We start from the raw sequence: 10,345 nt of genomic DNA on the forward strand, positions 1-10,345 counted from the left end.
CAGCACCACATAAAAATAAATAAATAAAAATAAAGGTATTGTGTCCAACTACAACTAAAAAATAAAATATACTTTAAAAAAGAAGCACTTCCTTATCTGTTCTCTCAGTTGCTCCACCAGGACCTCCGTTAGATAGCAGGGCAGGCATTATTAGCCTTATTTTAAAAACTGAGGAAACTGGAATTGGGAAAGATGTGAGGCAATGTGCTCAATTTTAGCCTGAAAAATTATAAAAGAGTAGCCACAGTAAAGTTTGTTCAGAGGGTATATTTCTTGTTAATTGTTTATTTATCCCAATAAAAATAATAACTTAAAATTATAAAAAATAGTTGAAATAAGGAGAATGGATAAGGGACAATAAATAATGGAAAGGAAAAGCCAGAGGCTTAAGAAGAGACTTCTGGATGACAGCCAGTTTCAGGGTGGGATTAGAAAGAGCTAGTGAAGGAAAGAGGCTGCAAGGGGATAAGGAGCATGTAGTCTCAGAGGACATGAGCAATAGGGGTTCAGGGAGAAGGTTGTACACTGCAGAGGAAAGAGAACCCAGTTAAATTCCTAATTCTTCCATTTAGAGAAATCTCATTCCTTCTCTGAGCTCCAGTTTTTTTTTAACCTGTAAAATGGAAGAACAGCTATTTATGTGAAAGGACTTCATAAACTGTGATGCATAACTCAAATGGAAGAGTTTTTTTGTTGTTTTACCTTCTCGACCCCAGCAGCCTTATGTTATATTTTCTATTGGTATTGTTTTTATGTAATTGTGTAGTATGGTATCTTTGTCTATCTATGTTGGACTGTGTGTGGGAAAAGAAAATAGACAAGAAAGTCATCGTTAGTTTTCATAAGACTTCCAAAGTTGCATTTCATTTTGTAACTGAGCAGAACCAAGAAAATCTCCACTGAGAAATGGAGCCAATTGATGAAGTCAGTTCAGTTTAGATAATGAAAAACAGGAATTTACCTATTTAACTTACCTGAGACCACCTGAGACCATGGGTGAAAAATAAGGCTTCCTGAAAATTTTACTTTTTGAGAATATAGTCTTTCCTAGAAGAGTTGATGGATTATGTGTTGCAGGAAATTTAGGGACAGTATACAATATAGAGTGCAGTCTGTTTTTTTTTTTTTTTTTTTTTTTTGCTATTGGGGATGGAACCCAGGGCCTGTACATGTGAGGAAAGCATTCTATCACTGACCTACATCCTCTTTAATTTTATTTATTTATTTTTTATTATTTAAAAAATATTTATCTTTTAGTTGTAGTTGGACACAATACCTTTATTTATTTGTTTTTATGTGGTGCTTAGGATGGAACCCAGGGCCTTGCACGTGCTAGGCGAGCACTCTACCACTAAGCCACTTAATTTTTATTTTGATGCAGGCTTTTACAAAGCTGTCCAGGTGACCATTCTGCCCCATCCCTCCTGAGTATCTGGGATTACAAGTGTGTGTTACTAGGCCCAACTCAGTTGATTTTTATTTTTTGAGCATCAACCTTTTAGTCCAGCTCTGAGCTAGCACAAAATGGTTACCTGCAAGGAAGCGGAGTTGATTTTTCACTTTCATCATCCCATCACCAGAGCTTCCAATGCACTCATCTTCATCGTCGCCACAGTCTCCACTTTCAAGTTCTTCCTCATCAATGTTTTGATCCACAACTCTTCCTTTGGGCACAGACATGGTTCTCAGGAGCTGAAAGAAAATAGCCAGAAATGTAGCTCTTCTTCATATTTCTCCAGTAGGTCTAGAACAAGTGTATTATTAACAGGAGGCATTCAAATGGGAATGAATTACACACAAGTGTTTAAGAATCATTTCAAACTTAAATAGGTATAAGTTGTTTATCCTCCTTAGAGTTCATACCTATAGACCTTTCCACAGCATTTGATAAGATTCTCTACTTCTTATCTCCAGTTAAATCATGCCAGAGTATATATTGCATTAGACCTTTATAGACTATGGTTCCTAAGTTCCTAAATGTCTCCATGGTGGAACACACTGATGGAGAACTTAAGATATGATAGGCTAGGGGGACACCAAAATCAGAAAAGATCCCTACGAAACTTCCCAGGACCATATCTACATTCACTAAATAAAAATTGGAAATGCTTCTCACTAAATGAAGAGAGCAGCAGTACCCTTTTAGATCACTCAAAAACTTTTAAATATCTCCCTCTCCCATGATTTTAGGAAGATGCTTTTAATTAAATTCCACTGTATTATGCTCACTTTTTACTAAGTGGCATATTCATTTTCCTCTTCAGTGTTTGGCTCTTCAGTCATATGGATAATGCCTTCCTCATTTTATGGGACACTCACTACCCAAAAGTCTCTCCACTGGCCAAGACCCAGTCTGCAGCATAAATGGTCCCTGAAGCCAGCTGTCAGATCCCATTTCACTTTTCTCCACCATCTTTCTCAATGACTTCATTTTAATATCTTCTGCTCCTGCTCCAGCTTCTGCTCCATCATCCATTTCTAGTCCAGAATCTCAGTATCATCCCTTATTTTTAAAATGACAGCCAACAAAAAGGGGCTTGATATACAGACACTGAGATTCTTGTGATTGTGGAACAGGTAGCAAAAGAAGAAAAATGCTGCTTACACAAGCATGCCTTGGTATCTGTGGTTTCAATTATCTCTGTGCTTGTTGTCACTGTGAAGTATACTTTTATGTTTTCCATCTGTGATTTAGTTGTTATATGAAGACCTACTCAGAAAAAGCTACCCATAATAAAGAAATGTGACTCTGCAGGTGATTTCTTTTTTAGCCAAAGAAAGAAAAGTCCAAAAGAGGACTTTTCCTGACCAATAAGCTCTAATGATGTTGGAGAAGCCAACCCACCTACTATCTCCTACTTCAGCACCATCTCTATCCTGCTAGGCTATTGCTTCTCCACTGACACCCTCTGACTTCCTCTACCCCTCATCCTACATATCTAATTTTTTATCATATCAATATAGGCTAAAATAAGGCATACTAGTGATTCTCAGGGCTCCTTTTTTTGTTCTTATTAGTTATACATGACAGTAGAATGTATTTTAACATATCATACATACATGGAGTACAACTTCTCATTCTTGTGGTTGTACACAGTGTGGAGTTACACTGGTCATGTACTCACATATGCACATAGGGTAATAATGTCCAATTCATTCTACTGTCCTTCCTATTCTCATCTCTCTTCCTTTCCCTTGATTCCCTTTTGTCTAATCCAAAGTATTTCTATTCTTCCCTCCCCACTGCACTCCTTTTGATCTCAGGACTCCTTTAGTCTATTCAAGCTTAGTTTTGGTGCTGGAGATAAAATCCAGGGCCTCATGCATGCTAAGTACACACTTTACCACCAAGCCACACGCTAAACCTCTCAAGACTTCTTCATAATTTTATGGAGAATCCCAAGGAATTTAAAAAAAAATTAGTTGGAAGTGGACCTTTATTTTATTTATTTATATGTGGTGCTAGGCAAGTGCTCTACCACTGAGCCACAATCCTGGTACTGGCCACGGAATTTTTTTATACAAGTTTTATCTATCAACATTTGCTGTCTTAGAAATTATAACTGAGAAATCTTTAAATTATTTGATTGCTCATTTAAACACAACAATAAACCCATGATGGAGTAAAAGAACCATTTTAAAAATGAAAAAACATATTTGCCAGTCATGAAACAATTACTAGGAATAGTGGAATTCACATTTTTGCCATCTCCTTAATGTCTCGCTTAATATAAGAGAGCTAAATTATTAGATCTGCTTCTCCATTTCATCTGTTGCAATGCATTGTTTTGGATGAAACATTCACTGAAAATCCATCCTACCACAAATGGGTAGCATGACCTTTTAAGATAAATGTGTGTGTGTGTGTGTATGTATGTGTCTCTCTCACACACACAAAGTTTAACGAGTAGTCACAATGTGGAATATGAAACCATGTAGATGAATGTTTCATGTCCTGTTACATTAAAATCCATTAGTATGTTTTGAACTTTGAATGAGCCTTTTACTCATTTTGTGTCATCACACATGGTTCATCTGGAAAATATTGGGTCACTGAGCTAAGCAGTTCCTCCAAATGCTGACACCATTCATTATGTGATATGACAAAAAGTCCTATTCATTAATATCAGCTTCAATCTTATCAGAAAAGTCTTTTAGTATGTGACACTCTAAAGATAATGGTGGCAGATACAAGTTTTCAAAATTTTAGTTTTCTCTTGAAAGCTGGAATTTTATCATTGGCAATACATACTACCAGTTATTTTCTTTGAGCTGACAGGCTGTCTTTGTTCCTTTCCAAGAAAATGTCTAGTAAATACTCAAGTTTGTATAACCATAATTTGTCAGTCATCCTATCTAGCAAAATGAAAGAAGAGGCTAGTTTAGCTAACAGCTCAAATAATCTTGCAAGTGCTTTTTCTTGAGATGTACAATGACATACACAGTTTGTAGCCTAAATGCTTTAAGCACACTTCCTATTTAATAACACAGGACATTAAAAATTATACTCAGGGGTTGAGGTTTGATAAAGTTAATAACTTTTTTACAGCTTTGGCAATGATGTCCTTAAGTGAAACTGCCTTTTATTTTTCTGCAAGTGTACACAAGTACAGATCATAATGACTTAGTAGTACATTTTGATGTGACTGCCTTGACTCATACAGTGGTGCGAACAGTTGAACTTGTCTTTACTATTGTACCACTGGTGCAAACATCAACCCAGGAAGAAAGACAAATGGCATTTTTAGTATTGTTGTGTGGGTAGTTTTGACCTTCTGGATCCCTGAGTTTCATGGACTCCCAGGGTTCATAAACCATTCTTTGAGAACTGTAAATCTACCTATAACATCATTTCTCCTCCCTTACTATTATTTCTTTTTGGAAAATTACTTTTAACATAAATATTTTATGTTAATTTTCAAGAATGCATCCTTTAAGTATGTCATGGACTACTTGAATACAGAAGGGGAATTTGTGGTTTGGTATAGATTAGTGAATTTGCTATTTCTCAAGCACATCTCACATTGGACCCTTGCATTCGTATATCCAGTAAACATTACCTGAGAACATACTATGAGCTGTTTTTCATTCTGCCTATTGAAAGCCTTTCATCCTTTCCAGCCAAGTTCAAGTGTCATGTCCTTAATGAAGTCTTCCTGGCAGATGAGCACTTCAGTTCTCCCTCTTTTTCTCCCACCACTTCTCTTTTCATCTCTAGCACCTAAGTGCCACTTTCTATATATAAACTGGTCTTACTTATTTGTACATACAACTTCTGTACCACCAGACTGTGAGCTGGCCAGGAATTGCATCATCCGTATGTTTCAATCTCACAACATCTGAGGCAGTGTCTAGAACATACTAGGCACTCAAGAAATTTGTATTACTGAAGTGAGAGGCAAGATGAACTGGCATGGTATCTTAAATTCTTTAAAAGCTACTTCCACAATCTCATGAAAAAAAGAGAAAGCCAAACACCAGATTAATTATAGAAGAACTTGTGAATGAATAGCTAAACCCTTTTAGACGATCCTGGCTAAGACCTGTAGCTAATCTTTGAGAGGCCATTTTCCAACCTCAGTACAATGCCTCCAGTATTCTCTGGTAGCTCAGTTTAAAACAAAGTGCAATTAAAAAAAAAAAAAACCTTTAAAACTTTGCCAGTGAGGTTCCTTCTTTAGGTCTTAAATTACTCCCACTTTGGAGACAACTCCAGCATTGAAGAAGGATTATAATATACTTTTAAACAATTTTACACAGACAGCTGCTGATGAGTCTAACCCTCACACAATAACAAACCAAATCCAAATCTAGAAAGTTATTGTTAATGCAAAAATCTTAAAGAGAGTGAAGTTCCACAGTGTTGAAAGAAAGGTAATGGGTCAGAGAGGAGGAATTGACAGTAAGAACTGCAGATTTAGTGCAGCCTGGAATTTGGCCCAGAAATCAAATCAGCTAATTAGAATTTACAATATTAACCTTTTTGTTCCCTCTCTCTCTTTACAATGTCTTTCAGACTGAACTCTCACTTTATAAAAAGAAAATTATGAGGGCTTTGCACACAAAAACAGGTAACTTAAGGGGCCTAATGGTTTTGATTAACTGTTTGCCATTTTCAAAGGACAGTATCCTGTTAGCTTTTCAAAAGCCAAGGCTCAGAATAATGATTATCAATGTCAAGTATCTTATTAAAACACAGGTCTGATTATTTTACTCTGCTCTCCCCACTGCCATCCTCTAAACCTGACGTATCTGCCATGCATCGCTCTCCATATAGCAGGGGTATGCAAGGCTGTTCAAAATCCAGTGTTTTTCTGAAGTCATGACTATCTTACAGCTCTGTTTTAGCCATTGAAATCATAGTTGGCCAAACATGCAATCAATGTCTATTTTAGAATCTAATATTTTAAATATATAAATTATGGTTTGGATCTTAAATGTTCCCCCAAAGGCTTGCATGTTGAAGGCTTGGTCCCAAGCAGATGGCCCTGTAGGAAGTGGTAGTATATTTAGTAGGTGGAGAATCATGAAAGGGAGTTAGGTTACTGACAATATGCCCTTGAAGGTGGTACTGGGACCCTGGCCCCCTTTTCTTTGCTCCCCAGCATGATGTTCCACCTAACCACAGACCCAAAAGGAAATGAGGTCAACTAAACACAAACAGAAACCTCTAACACCATGAACCAAAATAAATCCTTCCTCCTCATGAGTTGATTACCTCAGGTGTTTTGTCATAGTGACAGAAAGGTGACCAATACAACGTATAATATAGAAAAGTAGAATGAAGGAGAAATAAAGGGGGGAAATCCAATTCCAAATTCTAATATACAATGTATGTGTGGTTTTGAAAATTGCTTTTTTGGGGGCCTGGGGTTGTGCCTCAAGTGGTAGAGTGCTTGCCTAGCACCTGTGAGGCACTGGGTTCAATCCTCCGCACCACATAAAAATAAAATAAAGATACTGTATCTACCTAAACTAAAAATAAATATTTGAAAAATTGCTTATTTTTCCATAGTTGAACTTGGATTTTGGAATAAGACAGACTCCTGGATTTATGTATAATTATAGTGCACTAATAAAAACATAAAAATCCTGGTTTTCCACTTAAATGAATTTGTGTTTTCAGACAAACTGCTTAATCTTTCTAAAGCTCAGGGTTCTCAAATGTAAAATGAGAGAAACAATTTCTGCCTCACAGAATTGTAATAAGTAAATGTGATAAACACAATATTTTAAATGTGATAAAGCATCTAGTTATTAAAGGATTTATAAAAAAAATTACCTAACCTTTTAAAAATATTGAACATTTACATTTCTTTTGCTTATAAACAAAGATGTGCTCATTAGGAACAGTCACATAAATTCATATTTTGGATAATTTCTTAAGTACGATTACTAGGGCAAAGGGTATATACATATTGTACTTATTTGCCACCATGGGAATGAGTCACAATTTCCCTAAGAATCACCTGAATGCTATTTTAAAATGAGGCTCCCTGAGCCGGGGTTGTAGCTGACTGTTAGACCATATGCTTAGCATGAGCAAGCACCTAGGTTTGATTTCCAACACCCAGAAATAAATAAAATAAAACAAAATAAAATAATAGGCTTCCTGGCCCTCCTCCCAGAACTTTGGATTTAGTAGGTCTGGTCCATTTTTTCCTAGACCTGCCCTCCCATCTTACTGCAAGTGAACTACAGACAACACTTTAAGAAAGGCTTCTCCAGTGTTAACACTGCTTTGGAGGAGCCCTCTGAAACCATCTTTGGTCACAAATCATCTTAGTACCAGATGTGCTGGAATCCTTATGACATGCTTTTCAAACCATTCTTTTTAAAAACAAAGTCAATGCAATCTGATGATTTCCTTTTTACTTAGGTATGGCCATCATGACCTTTCATCTTTGTAGTTCACGAAAATACCCTTGTATAAAGGTGACTGGCTTCATTTGATTAGAAAGGGAAACATTTCAAGTCAGCCTAGGAACAGGTACTCAGGGTTGTGTGATAAAAGGGAACAAAAAGCCTGGAATAATTACTTGAGAAAATTAGAACCAAAGTGTAAGAGAAAAGGGCTTTCTAGAATATAGCAGTTTTACATTCTTAAAACCATAAGCAAGATAACAAAAGGTCAATGCAGCCTCAGACAAGGCAATTTGGCCAAAGGTCTTTTGTGCCTGTTGAACAAGAGAACAAAGATCAAAGCACATACTTGTTCTCAGGGAGATAAAATATGCTGAAATTAGGACAGTGAAAGCAGCAACTCTTGATCTATCTATATGGTATAAATAATGCAGCTCTTGTTATTATCCTGATTGCAAAGATATGGGCCTTATGAACTTCACACTGTTCCAGTGTCGAACATATGCTCACTCACACAGTCTACAAACCCTCTCCCCCAATTTGTGTAACCGGAAGACTGCCATCCTATTTCCCAAATATGGGGGGTTGGGCACCAAATCTCAGAGAGGGGACATGATGAAGTCATTGAGTGAGTGATAAAGATTCATTTAAAACAATGTCTTCTAGCCAGGTGTAGAGGCACATACCTGTAATCTCAGCAACTTGGGAGGTGAGTCAGGAGGATCTCAAGTTCAAAGCCAGCCTCAGCTAGTTAGTGAGGCCCTAAGCAACTTAGTGAAATCCTGTCCATAAATAAAACATTAAAAAAAAAGTCTGGGGATATGGGTCAGTGGTAAAACTTCCCTGGGTTCAATCTCTGGTACCAAAATAATAATAATAATAATAATAATAATAATTATTATTATTATTATTATTATTATGATGATGATGATGATGATGATGATGTCTTCTATCATCAAGCCTAGAATTCTTCAAGAAAAATATGACTTAGGTAAAGACATTAATGAATAGAAGCTTCATCTCCCATTTTTACTGGTATTGACTGCCTTGACTTCAGATAACTTTCAATTTAATTCCTTTTTCTCAGATGATCAGGGGAAAGCCTTTCACTTTCGGGAGGGAGGGTCCGGAGGGGGAGTTCAGGACCAGACACTTAACAACAGTGGGTACCTCCTGCTTGTTTTCCCCAGTCTTGCCCTCAACTGTGTCTTAAGTAACCAAACTATCTCATCAGGAACAGGTTTGTTTTGAAAAGTTCCAGACAGCTGGTTAGGATAGAATGAAAAATTCCATTACTGCTGTTACACAGCTAAGAGTTTTCTTGACTTTAAGCTCTTTAGCATTTTAAAAAATAAAGGCTAAGTAACAAAATAGATACTGAAAATATGGGGCTTGGTACATATTTTGAGGATTTAGCTAGTTTTGTCTCTTTTGGCTACTCACATGCCTTCTCTAGGCATTTTTTAATATGTGGAATCCAGGTTACATTTTAAAGCTATTAAGCTAGGCTTACAGAGCTGATGTTGAACTATTTGGATACAACCTGTGAGGAATGCTTTGGGGGCCTGGCTTTCCGTATCCGCAGCAATGTAAACACATGCTTTACTGTTTGTATTTGAGTAGCATAAGCTAATGGGAAACAAATGTGGTGACTCCAATGAATCCCGGCCTTTTTGGAATGCCATTATTATTTATTTATACATTGTGCACATCCACAAGGCCTAGCATGTGACCTCTGCTTTGCATGTTCACGTCCTTTGAACAAATGCACCAAACCACAGCCACAACTAATTGGAAACAATTGCAACTCCATGCATTTGAGATGAAGCCAGATCCCAATGTATGGGGCTAGAATTAATGGCTATGTATGCACTTCACCCATTGGGGAGGCAATAATGTGTAGCAGTTAAAAGTGTGAGTTTTGGAATCTGACCAGCATGGATTTAAATCCCTACTCCACCTAATTACTAGCTGTGTGACTTTAGGCAAGTTGCATAGCCTCTCTGAGCTTCAGTTTCCTCACCTGTAAAATAGAGAATATATTACTTATTAAGTTCGTATAGTTGTTGAAGTATTAAATTAAATAGCACCATCCACCTTTCATAGTCCCATGGGCCCTTTCTTCATAGAAGTTTCTACAGTTTGTGATTAATTATATATTTCCCGGTTGCATCTCCACTAGACTAACAGAAGGGATAGTGGTCTGTTTTGATTACCAGTGTCTAGCATGCTGTTTAGTACAAAGTGAGGCAATGTTCAGTAAATATTCATTAAATGCATGAATGAATAAATAAATAGAATAATGCATGTATAGTGCTTAGTGCATTGCCTGGCAAAGTAATAAGTTCTCAGACATGTTAACTGTGCTTAGGATAATTATGATGATCTTTAGGAGGAAGAAGAGGAGGAGGAGGAGGAGGAAGAGGAGGAGGAGGAGTAGCCACTGCTGAATGCCTTGTAAGGCCAAATAAATATCACTCCA

At 36.9% G+C, this 10,345-nt stretch overlaps 1 protein-coding gene across 1 annotated transcript in view; it reads right to left on the bottom strand.

The window, feature by feature from the left end:
- Gpc3 (glypican 3) overlaps window positions 1-10,345 on the bottom strand; it is a 370,154-nt gene that overhangs the window by 48,292 nt on the left and 311,517 nt on the right. Inside the window, exon 6 of the mRNA XM_048796570.1 lies at window positions 1,533-1,692. Within this exon, the coding sequence (XP_048652527.1) occupies window positions 1,533-1,692 (160 nt within the window). The remainder of the gene's footprint in view (window positions 1-1,532; window positions 1,693-10,345) is intronic.

The sequence above is a fragment of the Marmota marmota genome, unplaced genomic scaffold, assembly GCF_001458135.2.
Source record: "Marmota marmota marmota unplaced genomic scaffold, marMar, whole genome shotgun sequence".
Taxonomy (NCBI): domain Eukaryota; kingdom Metazoa; phylum Chordata; class Mammalia; order Rodentia; family Sciuridae; genus Marmota; species Marmota marmota.